Source organism: Engraulis encrasicolus, chromosome 3 (assembly GCF_034702125.1).
Source record: "Engraulis encrasicolus isolate BLACKSEA-1 chromosome 3, IST_EnEncr_1.0, whole genome shotgun sequence".
Lineage (NCBI taxonomy): Eukaryota > Metazoa > Chordata > Actinopteri > Clupeiformes > Engraulidae > Engraulis > Engraulis encrasicolus.
The window spans coordinates 35,876,675-35,896,050 of record NC_085859.1 but is presented as its reverse complement, the minus strand read 5'-3'; the positions used below and the strand labels follow the sequence as shown (position 1 = coordinate 35,896,050).

The following is a 19,376-nucleotide window of genomic DNA, read 5'->3' as shown; positions in this document are numbered from 1 at the left end:
TAACTGGATTGTAATTGTGTATGTTTATTCATCTTATATATGGTTTTTACATATAATGTAATACAATACATTGTATGTCAAGACATATTTACAAACACTTTGTCGCTGGCTGCCAACTCAATCATCACTGTACAGCAGTTGAGGCCTGGTGAATTATCAAATTTGCGCGGTAGGAACAGAAAATCGACAATGTCCTTATCCAGACGGCTCTTCCGGTGTGTGACACCTCAAGTCTAAACATGGCAGCGCCCGCGAGGAGTCTTGTAAGAGGTCAGATAATACTTAATTTATAACAAGAAAGCTCGTATATTTACATTATAAGTATAGTTTCCTGTAGCCGAGTCTCTTTTATCTTAGTCGCACTACTTCTGTGTTAGATTTGATAACGTTGACATTGTTGGACAATAGGATTATGCATCATGGATGTCAGCAGCACGTTACAGCGTTGAGATAAATTTATTATGTAAATTTGACAGCTAAGTTGAGCTGTTTTTTCAGTCATGGAATAGTGTTGAATTCCTGAACATGGATAATGCGTTATTTAATATGATTATCCATGTTCAGGAATTCTATACTATTCCATGACTGAAAAAATATTTGATCATTTTAGATCAAATTGGAAGATGATGGTTATCTGAAATGAAGATGTAGGCTATGACAGTTCTGTAGTAGCGCACACAAACAGAAAAGTCATAAGTGGACGATAAGAACTCTGCTGACTCCAGCTGCTTTAAACCCATCCCTCCCATAACGCTTGTGTGTGTGTGTGTGTGTGTGTGTGTGTGTGTGTGTGTGTGTGTGTGTGTGTGTGTGTGTGTGTGTGTCGATAGTTCTAGCTGGATGCCAGAGGCTGAATCTGACAGCTTCCTGTGTTCCAAAGGTGTCGCACAGGGCAGTGGTGCAGCAGACATATGTCAGGACATATGCAGCAGCAGCGGCAAAGTGAGCTCTGACCCTCTTCCTCGATCTTAACGCTAAGTCACCCTTGTAGATTGGCTAGATGTTTTATCAATCAGTGATCATTGGTATATCTCAAGGGAACTACTTGTTGGTATGCATTGTAAAATAAAGTTTTCTCATGCAAGTTGCCTAGCGTCTTTGACCCCAACCACACACACACACACACACACACACACACACACACACACACACACACACACACACACACACACACACACACACACACACACACACACACACACACACACACACACACACCTAGGAGGGATTTGGGCAAGTTGTTACACTGAACCATGTCCTGAACCTCTGTCCTTTTAAACACACACACACACACACACACACACACACACACACACACACACACACACACACACACACACACACACACACACACACACACACACACACCATCACTTGTTTTTAAGGCTGGCCAGGGGGCAAGGTTACCATCTCTGATTGCGCTTATGATTATGATGATGATTAGCCAGTTCTTACCAAGCAATGTTCTCAACAGCTACAGCGAATGTGTGTCACTTCATTGTACTCACCCCCCCCCCCCCCCCCCCCCCCCCCCAACACACACACACACACACCAGGCCCAAACCCAAACCCAAAGCGAAGAAAGCTGAAGAGGAAAAAGACAAGAAGAAGGAAAAACGTGTCATAGACAACACAGGACGGGCAAAACCGATAGGCTACACAGCCTGGGAGCCAGTGGACGATGTGTACATGCTGAGATTTTACCCCAAACCTTCCCATGAGGTCGGAGCGGCCGTGGACATGCTGAAGGAGTTCCAGAGACTGGAGTTCACCCCCTCAGACCAGGCTGTGATGCTGGACCTGAGGCTAGACATGAAACTTGAGAAAAAGGTAAATAAACAGACATCTCCGCATTTTAGGAGTGAGATGGGGAGCGCTGCTTTTGGTCTCTAACAGTTGTGTAGCGCAGGAGCTCCTCAAGGGAAAAGAGAAGGTTAAATGTGTATGCAGGGTTTTAAAAAGTATTAAAAGGTGATAAATTAAAAAGCCAAAATTTACTGGCCTTAAAAGTTGTAAATTTGCTCAAAAGGTATTATTTTATGTGTTATTTTTTTAGTGGTATGAGTATGAGGACAGTCATGGGTACGCGGTTAGGGCGTCAGATTGCCAACCTGCCAGGTTGATGAGGGGTGTAATTAACCAGTGCTCTCCCCCATCCTCCTCCATGACTGAGGTACCCTGGGCGTCTTTTTGCAAAAAACGAAAGTGTAATGTAATGTTGAGGATGTAGAAATTACAAAAGATGTCTTGTTAATACTCGCATCGGAGTGTCGTGATGGTTGTAAAAAAAATCTAAAGGAAGTGAAAAAGGGTATTAAATGGTAGTAAATTTGACTTCAAGATTGATGTATATACCCCGAGGAAGGTCCTGAGCTCTCAGCTCTCCTATTTGAAGTGAAAGCCGAACTGGGAAACTCCAACTCCCATTGTCATTGTGACACAGCACTCCACAGCACACAAGTGTTCACTGCACACTACGAAATTGCATTTATGCCTCCCCAATGGCGCCCCACTGGAGCAGTGTGGCGGGACGGTACTATGCTCAGGGTACCTCAGTCATGGAGGAGGATGGGGGAGAGCGCTGGTTAATTACTCCCCCCACTGTCCTAACCGCTTACCCATGACTGCCCTATTTAGTCCTTTAAAAAAAAAAAAAATGTCACACACACCAGTCTATGCTGACATTTACACTTCTGATTTTGCATAGTGGACACACCCTTCAAAGGTATTTTTTTGAGCTTTTCATCTTTAAAGGCTAATTCTTTCCATTAGGGATGCACCGATACCACATTTTTGAAAACCGATACAAGTACGAGTACATTAATGTGTGTACTTGCCGATACCGAGTACCGATACCGATACCTTTTACCACGAAATTACAATGAAAATAAATGCATGGCCTTGTTCTTTTCCACCTGTGATATTTTTACTGTCCATTTCCATGTAGATTTAAATGGCACTTTTTTCCATGCTGCTTTCAAGTCCACAGAACGTGACAAGATTTTGCATTGTTTTGTGTAATAGCAGTATCGTTCCTGGTATCGGCAAGTGCTTGACGAGTACGAGTACGAGTATAATGACCAGTATCGGTATCGGTTCATCTCTACTTTCCATCCTAACTCCCGTCCTCGACCTGTGCTTGTGGCCTTGCACTTGGCTGACGCCTCGCTTTCACGCAGGAGACAATGACGCATCCCTGCTGTCATTCTAGCCACAACTTTTTGGGGGACTTTTCCCCAATCGACCTCCCAATTGAAAATTCCCTTTGAATTGTGCTTTTGCAAGATACTGAAGGACATTTCTGTCATGAATGACTTCGTGCAACGTCATCTTGAGGTTACAAGCCCAAGGGAGGACAGGAGTTAGGACGAGAGAGGGAGATGGGTTAGGGTTGGGAACCCTAAGCCAGACGCAGACTCAGACAATGCATGTAGCTTGTTTGTGATCAGGTTTGTCAACGTGCTGCTCCACAGCACCCAGTTCTAGTGGACAGGCACTCCTTTATGAGCAATGTGTATGTTTATATGGAATTATATTCTAAACAAGTATGTATAATTGCTTGGTCTTTTTTCGAGTTGGGTAGGTTTGAGTAATTCTTGTTTGTATGTGATTTTGTCCGGAGGTTTTCTGAGTAGCAGTGCTGAATGTAATGAGGCATCAAGGGTTTCTAATGAGGCATCAAGGGAGAGGGAAGCTACTTTCTGTACCATGACTATTTGAACAAGGTGGATAATGTGTACATTCTGTACAATATCAATCAAGTCAGCCGCTGTTATTTCAAGCACATTTCGTTTTTACCTCCTTTTTGATTTATTGATTACTATGACGGTCAGATTAGAAATGACATATATGGGGTGCATTTCTCGAAAGCGTAGTTGTTAGCAACTTAGGTAGTTATCGATGGGAAATTACTTTGCAAACAACAAAGTAGCTAATGTGGTTAGCAACTATGGTTTCCAGAAATGCACCCCTGAAATACTCAAACTGGCTTGGAAACAAAGAGTTGTGGTCTGAAATTTGCAATTTAATCACACACACACACACACACACACACACACACACACACACACACACACACACACACACACACACACACACACACACACACACACACACACACACACACACACACACATCCTTCAATCATAGACAATCTTCTAGCATGGCAACAGTTTTTGTCACGTTTTATGAAGAGATCGAGTATTTGTTGCATGGATTCAACCTTTTGTATATATTTTGTTTACAAATAGAAAGTTCATGACGATGAGAGTGGTGTCAGTTCAGAGAGTGATTTTGCTGTTGTTTGTGTTTGTTTTTATATGCTTCATTGTTTTGAAATGCTGTAGAGAAACTGCAGTGTGCTCCACTGGGCTCTAATTAGTGTCTTTATTGCTCTCACAGAAAAGGGTGGATCCTTTCGTTAGCACAATGCAGCTGCCCCACCAGGTGAAGAAGGAAATCAACAAAATTGTTCTTTTCACAGAGGTGAGTTGTCACAAAAACCAGTGAAGATTCTCCTTCATCTAACTCATGTTAGTCGAAAAAGTTTAGTTTGTATGCAATTGGAAATCGTTTGAAGCTTGGAAAAAGCTCCCAAAGGCTTCAAGATTTCAAGCTCTACAATGTTCAGTTGCTTGCTCACAAACATACACTTTTTGATAATAATTAATAACGTGTCAGCCTAACATATTGTACAATGCAATGAAATAGCTGTCTTTCCTTGACACTATGTAGCTTCCTTTTCTTCCCTGTGTCTCTGTTGTTCTCGCACTGTGAAGTCTTAAATCAAGTTTAGATGCTTTGCAATTTGTACCGGATAGACACGGCACTTTGGATGACCCTGTTTTCATTTGATGTGTTGGTTGATGCTGGTGCAGTTTAGAAGTGTGTGTGTGCGTGCGTGCGTGTGTGTGTGTGCATGCGTGCGTGCATGTATTGCTCTCACATCCTGTCCCATCCCGTCCCTACCTCTCCCTCCTCCTCCTCTCCCGGAGGCTCTAGTTCTATTAATACTGTTGCTGCTGCTGTCTCCACAGAATGCGGAACAGGCCGAACTGGCCCGGGCCAGTGGGGTGGCACACGTCGGTGGGGCGGAGCTCGTACAGAAGGTGAGACCAGATATCTTCTAGACAGAGATATGTCATTCTAGTTCTTTTTCAGTATCCATGTGATGTCGGGTGAACGCCCCTTTAGGAGACCTTCGGTTAGGTCGTTAGGAGACCTTCGGAGTCTTGAGGTTGAGAATAAATTGAGTCCCCTTAGGGCTGTGGATGGCGGTAGCGCACTTCTTGTGCAAACACCTCAAAATGAGAAGAAGAAAGAGGGGACAACGCCCCCTTAGGAGACCCAACTTGAGCACACTCTTTTGCATTGGGTGGGCGGGGTTTGAATCCTCTTTATAACTCTACCCTCTTTGGTGAGACCCACTGGGGGAGTGGGGTCTGGAGGATGATGACAGAAATAAGCCTAGTTAAAGCTGGGCTGAAACTAGACAACTTGAAAATTATATCCAATTTTGCTGCACACATAAAGTGCGGAACGGACAATGTAGCCAGCAATCATAAACGGGTCAAAGCAGGGCTTGAAAACGAAATTATTTTTCAAACGTTTCGTTCCGAACGGTTCAGGCAAGTTTCAGTTTAACGTTTTCGTTCCTGCAATCGTTCCCCCACAAAAATATCGTTCCTGAACCGGTTCGGAACGAAAAATAACGTTCGTTCTTAACGTTCCTGCAGTGTTTAACGGCCATATTAAGTCTATTTTCGTGGACTTTATCTTAGAATAGACGTTATTTCCCCTTGATTTACACAGCTATTCTCAAAAATAATAACACACCCAAAAACACTCAGATGGGCTATCCATCCTGGCAGATTTAACCGGATGCCTATAATTCTTATCAAAAGTAGCCTATGCCAGCCCAGTAGCGGTGGGTGGATGTTGATTAGGGAGGCACAATACAGAATAGCCAGAGAGAGTTTAAAAAAATAGCCAGAGAGTTCCTAAAAAAATCTCTGGAATAGCGCAGGTAAACGTCAGCATAATAAAAGGTGTCGATGGATTTCATTTATTGCCTAGCTCTATTTAATAGGCCATGATGAGGTTTGCAGCAAGTGAAACGTGTAAGTAAAAGGGACACAGTTTGCTCCACAAAAAAAAATCCCAAACTGTTTTGAGATGTGCACGATGCAAGGGGTCACTAGTTCTAGAGAAGGGACAGGTTGCATAGTCTGAAACCTCGGATATGCTCTCAGATATCGGCTACCAACCATTCCAGTGCAAGTCCATCACCACAAAACCGGAGACCTTTTGTAGCCTAACAGACAAGCGTCACAAAATAGTAAGAGTTTCCACGTAGTCCATCCCATCAGCCCAGCCCTCTGCACGACAGAAGAGAATAATAACTTAAACAACAACAAATGCGCTGTCTTTCTCTATCCCTGCTTGTTGTCACACACGACCTACTGTTATTCGTGATGACAGCCAGGAAATATTGCGCAATAGGAAACCATCGAAACATTGAGCGGGCCAGCTAACGTCAGCTAGCGTCTGTCCATCTGCCACGAATGACTTTATCCCGCATTGACCACAACAACAGATAAATAAGACGTCCTTGATTACAGCACATTAAAAAAACAGCTCTCACCTCTCTTCTCTACAACCGACAGTGGGATACGCTGCGCACAACAAAAGCACTTCAGTAACTTTACGACAACATAATTTGCCATAACCGCATTGAACATCGAGGCACTCGGCGGTGCCATTACAAGTAGTAAGCTAAACAAGACACCAGTTGCCTCTCGAGAGCACTCTGCGAATTAGGTTCATCAAATCGCCTATCCAATTCCTTTGCAAATCATAGACTGTATGGTCCAAATACTCTGTCCCTGTAGGAATCCCAACACCGATCTCAAGACATGTTCTCTTTTGCTCTCCATGGTGTCAATATTAAACTCTGTAGGCCTACTGTCCGTGAATGAGACTGAAGAACAGCGCGGGTAAAGTCGTGTCATTTCTCTTACAAAAACTTATTTGATATTGGTGGTCAACAACTTTAGGGCGGGTTTATTAGAGCCAACTTCCAATCACTACGAGAAAGCCAGGAGAACAGAGACAGTTTAGTTCTAGTTTCCTATCAAAATCTCTGAGGAGAAGCACATCCTAAAATTTACCCAGGAAGTTTCTCCATACAATGCACAGTCGCACTCTGATTGGCCAATGCTCCTCAATATTTAATCAATCGGCGGCAAGAGCTCAGGTGAAGCAAAATGCTGTTGCTGTATGCATGTTTCCCCTCATACACGTCAGTAGCCGAACTAAAAGACTGTCGCCATGGTTACTCCTCAAACAAAATCATGCACTTGTATGAAATATAGAGAACGAAAAAAAAACCGTTATTAACCGGTTTGTGGATTTCAGAATAACATTTTTGTTCCGGAACACTTGAAGACCATTTCGTTTTTGTTTCCGTTTCCGTTCCTTGTAAAATTCCATAAAATTTCGTTCGTTTTCGGTTTTCGTTTTCGTTCCTTGAACCGGTTCGGAGCCCTGGGTCAAAGACGCCCAACATGTCCTTCAGTGCAACGGATACTTTTACTTACTGTAAATGCAAAAAAAGAGATTTTTTAAAAATTATTTTCTTGACTTGGCTTTCTTGCATTCACTTTTCAAAAAAATGTTTTGAAATATCATGTTTTTCACAGTTACAGTAAGCAACTGAAGGACAGTGTCATGTTGGACGTCTTTGACCCAAACACACACACACGCCTCGAATGGTCTTATTTTGAGTCGTAACTATCAAACCATGTTTGTTATCTATAATTTGCCATTGGGCACTCTTTGAAGTGGTAAAATTCTAACTTAGAATGAGTTACACACAATTTGACAATGGAAACCAATTGTCGTAAGTGGCAGTTTCAGCCGAGAATCGGGCCAATGGTCATGAAGTTTGAATCCAACTTTAAACTACTCTGTGTCCTGGAAAAGAGAGATACTGCATTGTAAATCCCCTTTCGAGGTTCTTGAGAAACCTTCGGATTTCAAGTTCTGAAATGTCCGTCCTATGCATAAGACCTATGGCTGAATGTGTCCCCCGAATTGTAGCCACAGGAACATGTCAAATCCGTATTGTGGCTACTGAATTGATGGATCCCACAAGCATGTGTTATCGGAATGGAAGGGAGTGACAGGGGATGGGGCATGTGATCTTGCACTTAGAGCCTAGAATTTCCTCCCGAGCGTTTGATGTGTTTGCAATCCACCCGCCACCCAAAATTGCCAAAATGACAGGGGTTGTCGAGGCTGTCCCGAGGACTGAATTCTCACCGCTGTCAACTCGGGGAGTTGCATCAGTGAGACTGTTGAATGACGGTGCACCATTTCAGATGTGTGGAAGCATGCAGGAGACGAGCGTCTTTTGATGAGGGTGGGCCACAGCTGTTCAGAACTACGTATGATTTGAACATGTTTGATCACTGCGTTGTCCGATACTTGGTGAAAACAGACATTTTTTGTAGTGTCAATTAAGTCTTTAACTGTGAAACTTTATATGGAATAAAATGGCAGACTACTACAAATGGCAGACTACTACAAATGTCTTCAGACTCCAAGAATGTGAAGAAGACAAGATCCTTTTCATTTTCAAAACAACATCAGAGGTAGAGTAGAGTGGAGTGAAATTTACTTATGTGTTAATAATTAATTAATTAGGGTGTTAAAAGTAAATTCATGGTATAAGTACAACACTAGCACATGATATTACATAGCTGTTGCACCACTTACTGGTGAAACGCAGCTCTATGGCTTAAGTGAGGTCATTTCACCAAACCGCCAGGGAAAAAATATTAGGCTAGTGGTCTGCCACTGAATTACCAAAGTGACTAAACTATGAATTTTGACTTCTGTGTGTCTAGTCTGTATGCCCAATGTGTGACCCCAGTTCATTTGCATTTTGCTTTTCCTCAGATTTTAGATGACGAGATCCAGGCGGACTTCTATCTGACTGTACCAGAACTGCTTCCCAAATTGCTGCCTTTAAAAAACAAATTACGGAAGAAGTTCCCAAAGAGCAAAAGAGGTATGACTTTTTAAAATATATTATTATATTATATTTTTAAATTACATTATAATGCCATTGAGCGAGTGCTTTTTGGCTGCTGCTAACTACTGGACCATTAGTGGTGTTATACCAAGAACACTCCCACAAATCACTACGATTGCCTTGGTAATCTAGGTCGGCCATACGAATCACTAACTTGGGGCACATATTCTCTTTCTGTGCACAAAAAATTAGGACAAGCACCGTTGAGCAAATGGAGAATACAGAGTTGCAATACCTCTGTCATTATCTCTGGGTGTGTTCTTCCTTGCACTTAAAAGCAATTAACTAAGCTACTTGACTATCTGCTGGTTGGCTGCTGCTAACTACTGGGCCATTAGTGGTGTACAAGAACACACCCACTAATCACTGCTATTGTGTCTGTGCTCCTGTTGGGCCGTGTGAATCACTTATTGACTCGGTAATCCTGTCGGGCTGTACAAATCGCTAACATGGGGAATACTCAGCCTGTACTCCAAAATTCAGGACAAGCACCGTTGAGCGAATGGAGAATACAGAGTAAGGATAGACGGTCTGATATCGGGCCGATATTTGCATATTTTATGTGTATCGTATCGGCCGATGCGCGTGTGGTTTTGACCGATACGCAATATTTATTATTTTATGTCATTCGGGGTTTTTTAAAAGCACCAAGACACTTGATTGTTAGACATTACCTGATTGTTAGAGTGGGTGTTTAAATGGTACAAGTTCTACCTCAATTTGATAATGTTAAAGGAATGTTTATTTTTAACTTGAGACCTGGAATATTTGTCATTTTTTTACCTTTTTTTTTAATCCATATCGGCCCCAAATATTGGGTATCAGAAATCAGGTATCTGCCAAGGGTGATGGGGGAAAAAAAATCAGTATCGCATCGGCCATTAAAAAACCCGTATCGGTCGAGCCCTAATACAGAGCTGCATTCTCAGGCATTATCTCTGGGTACGTGCTTCCTTGCACTTAAAAGCATCGTCTATTGTTCACCGACCACACAGCCCTCGGTTGTGTGGTCATGATGCTTCTCACTGTTGAATATACAAAAGGTCAGACCGTACCTGACCCAATATTCCACTCAGCTTCTGGTGCAGGCCATGGTCATCTCTCGCCTCGACTACTGCAACTCCCTCTTGACTGGTCTTCCAGATTGTGCAGTACGGCCCTTGTAAATGGTCCAGAACGTGGTGGCACATCTATACACACAATTCAAAAGGGCGCATGTCGAGGGGTGGTGTGGCGCAGCCTGATGGCTTGTGCTAAAGGCCTATGTTCGGTACACAGGGTGTTGCCTTCCTCCAGTACCAACCATTTAGCCTTGCCCATTACTCACACAAGGCGATCCTAGTCCAAACTGTTTTCAGTGGATGTTCATTTTTTCATGCCTGCTTGTCTTGTCTGGTCTCACCTGGTTTCTTTGTGCTGCAATGTCCACAGCCACATTAAAAAAAAAAACATTTTATGTTTTTATTTTCGTATTATCTTGTATCAAGGACTTTGGACTTTTAATCTTTGAACTTTGAGTTGAAAAAGATGCTTTAACATGAGCTTGAATTTTATTTCTGTAGGCACTGTTGGAGTAAACGTTCAGAAGATGCTGAGTCTGTTTTCGACAGGCCATGAATATCTGGTGGAGAGGGAAGTCTACATCATCACACAAGTTGCCACGGTAACGTCTTAATTAGGCTCTAATGTATGCTATTAATATCCATGCATAGCTTTTGCACAAAATTGATAATGAGTGAATTGAATTGAATATCATGACATTGTTGAAATTAAGGTCTCTATGATTTGTATTCTTGTGTGTTTTTTTTTTTTTTGAGGATGAGAAGTTTGCGTTGTGCTTTTTTTGCTGAGATTATCACTGCTGAAAACCAAAATCAAATTGACAACTGAATGAATTGCTTTTGTACTGTGTGATGTTCATAACCCTGATCTCCAAGAACCCTCAGATGAGTTGGGAATCTTGAAAACTGAAATGGAATGAATGGAATTTAAGTACAACTTGAGATTTTTGTCGTGGCTGTGTGTTGGTTATTTTACAGTTGGACATGCCTCGAGATCAGATCCTGGCCAACATCCAAGCCATTGTCGACGACGTCTGTTCCCACAAGCCACTCAACTATGGTACGTATGTATGGCGCGGTAACTGACGTGACCACACAGCCCTTTGTAGTTAACCGCTATGCTTACTGGCAATGACCCGTTTGGGGGTGCTCATTAGTAGAGGGCTAGCTCATTACAGGGGGGTGCGCATACTGTGGCATCCCTTAGTGTCCAGTCTCCTACTCATCTGTAGTGTCCCCTCTCCTATTCATCTGTAGTGTCCTATTCATCTCTCGCACTCACAAAACGCTGCTCTGTGAACTTCCCATCAGTGTTGTTGTCTCCCCCCCCCGCCCCCACTTCACACTCGTTTGTCTTACTCACAAATGGTGGTCTGTGAAGTGTTTTTGACACACAGCGGCACAATGTTAGTCTTTTTTATTTTGCACTTCATGGAGAACAAATATTACTTTTGGCCGTTTGAAAGATAGGGTGCGCACATACTATACATAAAAGTCTGTTGCCAGACGATTGTTATAGACAGTGTGACAGTGATCTACACTCTGGGTATATAAGTTCCAAAAAAATAGCTTCAGTGATTTAAGAAACCATGGCCATGGGTTTGAAAAGAAAAATAACTTGAAAACTCTCTGAGCACTCCGGTGTTTATCTGTGCGTTCAGTCAATCTAATGTCTCTTTTCCACTGCCAGTTTTCTGGTAGGCTTACAGCTCGACACAGCACAACTGGGCTGCCACTTTTTGCTCCTCGATTGAGCTGTGTCGTGCCCAATTGAAAATCAAAAAGTGGTGGCCGAGTCACGCTTTGTCGAGCTGTAGGCCTTCCAGAAAACCGGCAGTGGAAAAGAGGCATTAGAATGACTGAACGCACAGATAAACACTGCAGCACTCACAGTTTTCAAGTTATTTTTCTCTTCAAAACATGAAAAGAAAGAATGTCCGCACACCGTTACTGCTCCCGGTTTATTAAACACAACGTTTGTCGACCAGTCTGGTCTTCGTCAGGTGTAGGTGCGTTTTTCTCTTCAAACCCATGGCCGTTCCTTAAATCATTGAAGTTTGTTTTTGGAACGTCTATACCCAGAGTGCAGATCACTCTGTCAAATTGTCTACTACAATTGTCTGGCACCTGGCTTTTGTGTATGCAGTGGAAAAGAGGCAGAAGTCTAGTCACCTGTACCTGTGGCTGTATCATGTGCTGATGCTACTGCCGCCGCTCTGTTAAAACCTCCAGCAAAGTTTGTCAGCACTTACTTCACGCTCCGTCTATCTCACTCATGAACAGTCCTCTGCAAGCCTCCAATAACTTTGTCACCACTTAGGAAACTTTTTTAATGTTATTTCCTCGCATGGTTTTCAACACAGCTGTGGGTTGTGCGTCTCCAAACATTGCTAAGGCCCCCTGTGTGTGTGTGTGTGTGTGTGCGCGTGCGTGAGTGTGTGTGTGTGTGTGTGTGTGTGTGTGTGTGTGTGTGTGTGCGTGCGTGCGTGCGTGCGTGCGTGCGTGCGTGCGTGCGTGCGTGCGTGCGTGCGTGCGTGCGTGCGTGCGTGCGTGCGTGCGTGCGTGCGTGCGTGCGTGCGTGCGTGCGTGCGTGCGTGAGTGTGTGTGTGCGTGTGTGCGTGAGTGTATGAGTGACAAGGTCTGTTGGCTCTCCTTCTGTAGTCTTGTGGAGCAGCTGTTTGAAGTCAGTCAACGGCTCTCCTCCTCTCTAATTTGGTTGGCAAGGGGGACGTTTGTGATCATGCAAACCTCGTACCATTTCACCTGCACATTTCGGGTTGATGGATGGGACAGTTTGTTGGTTTAGGTTTTTTTCATTGAGACGACTGTCTGCACACTTGATTTTTGTTTTGTTTTTCATGTCATTGCATAACAACTTTTTGGGCTATGAGATTTTCTTCAGGTGCCTTGAAATGCTAAAAATGGGATTTCAAATGTGCAGACTACTTATTATTATTATTAATCAAATATCTGAATTAACTTTTGTCCTGCACCTTGACCCGGGGATGTGCACCATCTTTCTTATCAACTGAACGACTTTTTTGGTTGTCTGACAGTTAAAAGCTGTGGGGCACACAGTTGGCATACTTTACGGTAGGGACACATAGGAAAGGAACGAGACGAAGAGAGGCGAAATTCAGTGACAACTCAACCGTCATCAGGTCGTTGCAGCGAATCGAATGGAACGGGACAGTTATGTGGGACGAGTTCGCACCTCATTTGCATAACATTAAACTTTGTCTAATGATTTCGTGTCGCTCCGCTCCTGTTCACTTGCTTTCGCTTGCCTTCGCCTCTCTCATAGGAATGAATGGCGAAGTTCGCTTCGCTTGGCCAAATTCACGTCAATGTGTCCCTACCGTTACGCATATAATAGTTTGAGTCAATGCGACCTGGATGGTTGTTACTGGGCTTAAAAGGCTCCTCACTAGACCACGCGACCCAACCTAACCCAACCACCACCACTCCTTATGGGGGACTTAACTTGTGTTTTCATTCTTTTTTTATCTTCCTGTTTGTCTGTTTTTTTCATATCTCTTTCATGTTGTCTTTTTAAAGCTGATGAAAACCAGCGAGGTCGGCGTCTGCGCCTACACTTTTGACCCGTGTATTGCTTGGTGCGTCCGCTCCCAAAAAGTAGTAATCACTTGAGATTATGAAAAAGGGAGGTGCAAGTCCACAAACATCTGTTGCTCTAGTTTTAACATCTGACTTCTGTTGCAAATTTTCGGCTACAGTATACATTTTTCACACAGGCCTGTGTGCACCTCCTTTTGTATTACCTCAAGACATTACTATCTATTTAAAGCTTGAAACAAATGGAACAACAAATTGAGAAGTACCGTGACAAATAAGAAAAGAAGAGGAGAAAAAAATCCAAACAAACCTGAAATAATCTGAATGTCCCCCAAAGTTTCAAACCATAGCGACTACTATTTTGCCAAAGATGGAACTGGGCCAACTGCTATATTTAACATGCTGTACGATGTACAATGGCATAACACTGTACAACTTTTGAAGTAGGCTGACGTTCGTACTAGGCTGAAGTCACCAATGCAGACAAATGGACACAATGCAACAACAATTGGGCCACTAGCTGAGTGGTGTATTTTACCATTGTTGGAAGTTTTTACAATGCACAATGGGATACTGTACAACTTTTAAGTAGAGGCTCAGGGCACCAAATGACCCAATTCAACAAATTGGACCTCCAGCTATGACTGCAGTGCAAAGGTGTATTTTAGCAGAGCTGGGCATGGAGGGGTTTCTGTAGAGCGGGTCATAAAATGAAATGACATGCAGTCCAACTCTTAATCAGACAAGGCTCATACTGTATTAATGTCTGTCTTTGCCCAAACCAATAGTCGGGGTACCCTTGTAAAATTGACATTCGGGGTCCTATCGTGGCCTAACTTGCTTCCGGTTCCATATCTTCACTGTCCTGTCACACAAATAAAGGACAAACATTTTTGTGTGTGTTGTTGCTTGATTTGTATTTTGGGGCTTTCGTACCTTTTCGTGGCGAGTAAGGGAAAGTAGTGGGGAGACTGAGACGAGGTAGGGATGGGAATTGGCTCAAGCCGGAACCCGAACATGTTGTCTGGGTATGGATATTTTACAGTGTGTTTAAAACTTAACACGGTCCACCACATCACCCAGAGAGCATGTTTTTAAAACAGTTATTCTATTTAATTTTTTTTTTTTCCTATCTATCTTCCAGGTCCGTTTATTGAGAGGATGATGCTCAATAGCCAGACCAGCGAAGCTCTGCTTATTAAGCACGAAGACCTTCTGCCCAAGCCCAAGGAAGAGGAGCTGTGATTGTGCACACTGTAAATGTTGTAATATAATATAATAAATAAATAAAAAGTTGTGTGTTTCTGGAAACAATCTCCGTATCACATCTCATACATGTGTGATTGCTTTACATTGTATTTGTATTTGGCAGACACTTTTTAACCAAAGCGACTTACATTTGAGGACATGTTGCATAATCATAGCCAACATCACCAGCAGATACAAAGTGCACAGGAAATATACAGAACAACAAGTGTCGATGCTAAGTAGGGTTAGTCTTTTTATTCAACTATGCATACTAACTCCAACTACACTGCATGTCTCTGGAAGTTTCAAACATTGTGTTGAAGACAAAACAGGACAGGATCACAATCAATACTTGGAAATGGAAATGACATTTACTGCACATATTTGGAATTATAGTATGGTGTTAACACACAAACCATAATGTTCAAACACTTCAAACCCGTGAAAATCTTTGCCAATTCTGTGGCAATTTCTTATCATTTGTTTAATAAGCTTACACAAATATGTACAGAAATCTATTCATCTTAATGTTTTTTCTACTAACGATTTCATGACCATAAGTATTCCAAAAATGAATCGATAAGCACATCACTTTTGTTCTGCCAGCATTTAGCATGCAGTACCGGGAAAGTGTTTTCCTTATATTTAAGCTTTAGGTTGCATATTTAGTTTCAAAACATCTAAAAAATAGCACTGACTATTCAGTCTGGCCTGGAATATTCAAGATTTTATGTAGACCGTATACTAGGGGTGGGGAACCTTTGTCTTATAGGCCTATGGCCCCTGATATAATTTTAATGTCATGCAGTTTCACATGAAATTATATTTTTGTGAAGGACTCTTAGAAATTGCATTTGCAATATAATTAAGATACAGCTCCAGGCCACTTTATTAGAATAGCATGAACAAGTTGATTTATTTTGGTCTTCCAGCTCAAAAAACCCATGAATTGGGGAATTTTCTTCATCAAAATTTGGGTCACATCAAATCAGTTGAAATTTGGTACTTTCTACATAACATGCAATGTTCAATACTTGGTTAGGACTCTCTCTGTCTTCATAACGGCCATGATGCGTTTAACATTGAAGTCAATGGCAGAAACTGTGCATGGGAGTTATGGAAGCCCAGATAACTCGCCAGTTTAATTCTAAATCACCAGAAATGAAACCCTATTGAAAATGAATGGGGTTTTATTTCTGGTGAGTTAGAATTAAACTGGTGAGTTAACACCAAAACGTAGCATGGAAATCTACGGGTATATTGAAGAGTGAAGTGTGGGACACCAGGTCAACAAACAAGAACAGCTGACAGCAAAGCATCAAGGATATCTGGGCTTCCATAACTCCCATGTACAGTTTCTGCCATTGACTTCAATGTTAAACGCATCATGGCATTGATTAAGACAGAGAGTCCTAACCAAGTATTGAACATTGCATGTTGTGTAGAAAGTACCAAATTTCAACTGATTTGATGTGAACCGAATTTTGATGAAGAAAATTGTGATTTTATTACAATATTCTAATGATGTGAATTCCCCAATTCATGTTTTTTTTTAGCTGGAAGGCCAAAATATGTAAAAAGAAAAAATGTAATGATTGGAATAGTTAAACAACTGGGCCATTAATCTACAATCCATGACAGTTTAACCTTATTGATGGAATTATGGAAATACATCAACTTTTTCATGCTATTCTAATAAAGTGGCCTGGAGCTGTATATTTTCTGGGGACCCAGTGAAGGTTGGGTGTGTTGTAATGGTAACCGCCTTCAATATAGGCCTAAAGTGCATGGGGAAATTTGTGTTCATTGCATAGCCATTGAAAGACTTAAGACATAAAATTTGAAGTGACCCTGGCAAACGGTTCCCTACCCCTGCCATACACAAATATCCCCTTCTCTCCACCAGCCTCCTCGACCCACCGTTTAATTGACAACCACTTGTGTTCATCTTTTTCATTGGAAATGATAGTCAGCAGAGGGCGCCCCTGCGTTGTAATCACTGTGCGCAGACTAGGATTTGTTGGACAACGCACCTCGAACAATTCGGTGTTTCCCATGACGCTGTCAGTTCACAGAGCATGAATGTAATATAATCCATCCATCCATCCATCCATTCATTCATTCATTCTGCAATTTGTGCAAATTTGATGAATAGAAGTGCCAAAGTGAATGGTTTTAAAGTTGACCAATTCCATTCATTTTACTGATGTAGTCTTTTGTGGCATTTGTTTCTTTTTTGCGCGCGCAAAAGGGAGCTACACCTGGGAAGATGGGGACATTAGGCCTACTTGGAACGGTTGCCTCCTATTGGGCCTACAGCAAAATATAGGCAGTGCTGATAGTATTCAGGCTCCATGCCTGATTTCAGGCTTGACAGAGTTTGCAAAAATAAAAACATTGATAGTAGCCATAAGGTTATTCTTATCTCAGAAAGTGTTACAGGTCCAGGATTTTCTTCTACTATCAGGCTTGAATAATGGTCATACACTATTAAATGTTTGAATAATGCGTCAAAATAGGCCTACGGTTCGTCACCATGCAGTATCTTGTCGTCGTTAGAGCAGGGAAAAAAGTTCAGACTCGGGACTTTTTTTCACTATCACCCCTGTATAGGCTTGGCAGTCACAGTAGTGTTTCTGACTGAATGAATATGCATCCAAAGTAACTGGAGCTAAGCCTCGTCATGTCCTTTAGGTTGGAGAGAAATTACAAAGCTCCTCTTTGTGGCCGAAAGGAATAACGCAAATCATTGCGTCTCTCTCCATTACAATCGAAAACACCATGCGTTAGAACTTGCTCGGGGTCCTGTTCCCACACGGATGGGAGGGGGGCGTTCTTCCTTTGCAAACCGCCTGCAACAACTGAGGCACTTCAGCGAGTCATTTTTAAAGGCTAGCCTATAGACTGCAGGTTGGGGCGACCGGGAAAAGTCCGCGCTGTTGGAACTATAATTATTAGCCCGACCGAAAGGGCTCATTTTCTTCGCCATGCCATACAAACTCTGAATGCAGGGATTTGAGTGTGAGGTTTGCGGGCGTCTTTGAAGTTTGGCTGAGAGCTTGGACTAGATTCAAAACCGCATCGCTTCCTAGATCGGATGCTCGCTGATACCTGCTGTGTCTGTTCTTGACTTCGGAACTTGTGTCAGGCGCCCTGCTGAAGACGCGTTCTTCATCTCGTGGCATCGCAAAAATTGTATGACGTTGCAAGGCAACAATAATGATCATTGGCATTCCTATCTCGGATTTGAATTAGAGATTGCATCTTCTCCTGTGGATTTATTCTTCAATTTCATGTCGTAAGCATGGGGTTCGTTTGGATCCTCATCGCTCTAACTGGAATAGGCACCATCGCCAAGCAAACAGAAGGTGGGTTTGTCGGTATGGTTTAAACTTTCCGGGCATGGTTAAAATAAAAGAACTCAGATAGGTTGTAGATGTTGTGAATGAATACCTGATGAAGTTTTGTCCTGAAGCCTTTACATAGCTTATGGATTATATTAGTCTTGGCTAGGTCTTTTTGGTGCACCTATTCCATAGTAGAATTGTCACTACTGAGACCTGATCCAAGGACTTTTGAAACATCTAATAGGCCTATCTAATAGGCTAGGGCAAGCATATTTGTAAAAACAATGATACAATGAACTCAACAGAAATGTTTGTTCTGTACGCCTAGTATGTTTTCTCTTTTGTTTTATCTGCCTTGTGACTAGAGTTATTAATTATAAGTAGAAGTTTTTTTTACAGATGTAATTACACATCAAATTGAACATCAAATTGTTGTAATTACCATGCATCTGTACGAATACTTCTACTTTATACAACTCTGCTTGTGATAACACTTCAAAGAGAACACATGCAGTAGCCTATTACACAGTATTACTCTGCCATTATTTATATTCCATCCAGACTTCTTCATCTCTCTCTCTCTCTCTCTCTCTCTCTCTCTCTCTCTCTCTCTCTCTCTCTCTCTCTCTCTCTCTCTCTCTCTCTCTCTCTCTCTCTCTCTCCTCTCTCTCTCTCTCACACACACACACACACACACACACACACACACACACACACACACACAGACACAGACACACACACACACACACACACACACACAGACACACACACATACACACACACAGACACACACACACAGACACACACACACACACACACACACACACACACACACACACACACACACACACACACACACACACACACACACACACACACACACACAGTATGGAGTATGGTTCAATTAAAACTCCAAGCTGACTTTTCTGTGTAGTGTAACCACTCAAGCAAGCAGCTTCAAGAAACTCTCCCCCCCCCCCCCCTTCCTCCAGTGTGCTCCTTCACTTGGAGACCTCTGTCATTTTAACTTAAGACCCTCGCCCTCAC

The 19,376-nt window shown here is 42.4% G+C and overlaps 2 protein-coding genes across 2 annotated transcripts in view; both read left to right on the top strand.

Moving 5' to 3' along the window:
- The first annotated feature begins 154 nt into the window (after positions 1–154).
- mrpl1 (mitochondrial ribosomal protein L1) lies at positions 155–15,056 on the top strand. The gene is made up of 9 exons (XM_063195285.1): positions 155–270; positions 831–942; positions 1,557–1,830; positions 4,402–4,485; positions 5,037–5,108; positions 8,962–9,073; positions 10,660–10,760; positions 11,137–11,218; positions 14,879–15,056. Exons 1-9 carry the CDS (start codon positions 240–242, stop codon positions 14,977–14,979), a joined length of 969 nt encoding a protein of 322 aa, XP_063051355.1. The 5' UTR covers positions 155–239; the 3' UTR covers positions 14,980–15,056.
- Positions 15,057–17,894: 2,838 nt separating this feature from the next.
- fras1 (Fraser extracellular matrix complex subunit 1) overlaps positions 17,895–19,376 on the top strand; it is a 253,885-nt gene continuing 252,403 nt past the window's right edge. Inside the window, exon 1 of the mRNA XM_063195280.1 lies at positions 17,895–18,350. Within this exon, the coding sequence (XP_063051350.1) occupies positions 18,287–18,350 (64 nt within the window). The 5' untranslated portion in view covers positions 17,895–18,286. The remainder of the gene's footprint in view (positions 18,351–19,376) is intronic.

Coding starts and splice junctions, on each gene's coding strand:
- mrpl1 (XM_063195285.1), top strand. CDS start 240: ATGGCAGCGCCCGCGAGGAGTCTTGTAAGAG. Junction 943..1,556: donor TATGCAGCAGCAGCGGCAAA/GTGAGCTCTGAC, acceptor CACACACACCAG/GCCCAAACCCAAACCCAAAG. Junction 5,109..8,961: donor GGGCGGAGCTCGTACAGAAG/GTGAGACCAGAT, acceptor GCTTTTCCTCAG/ATTTTAGATGACGAGATCCA.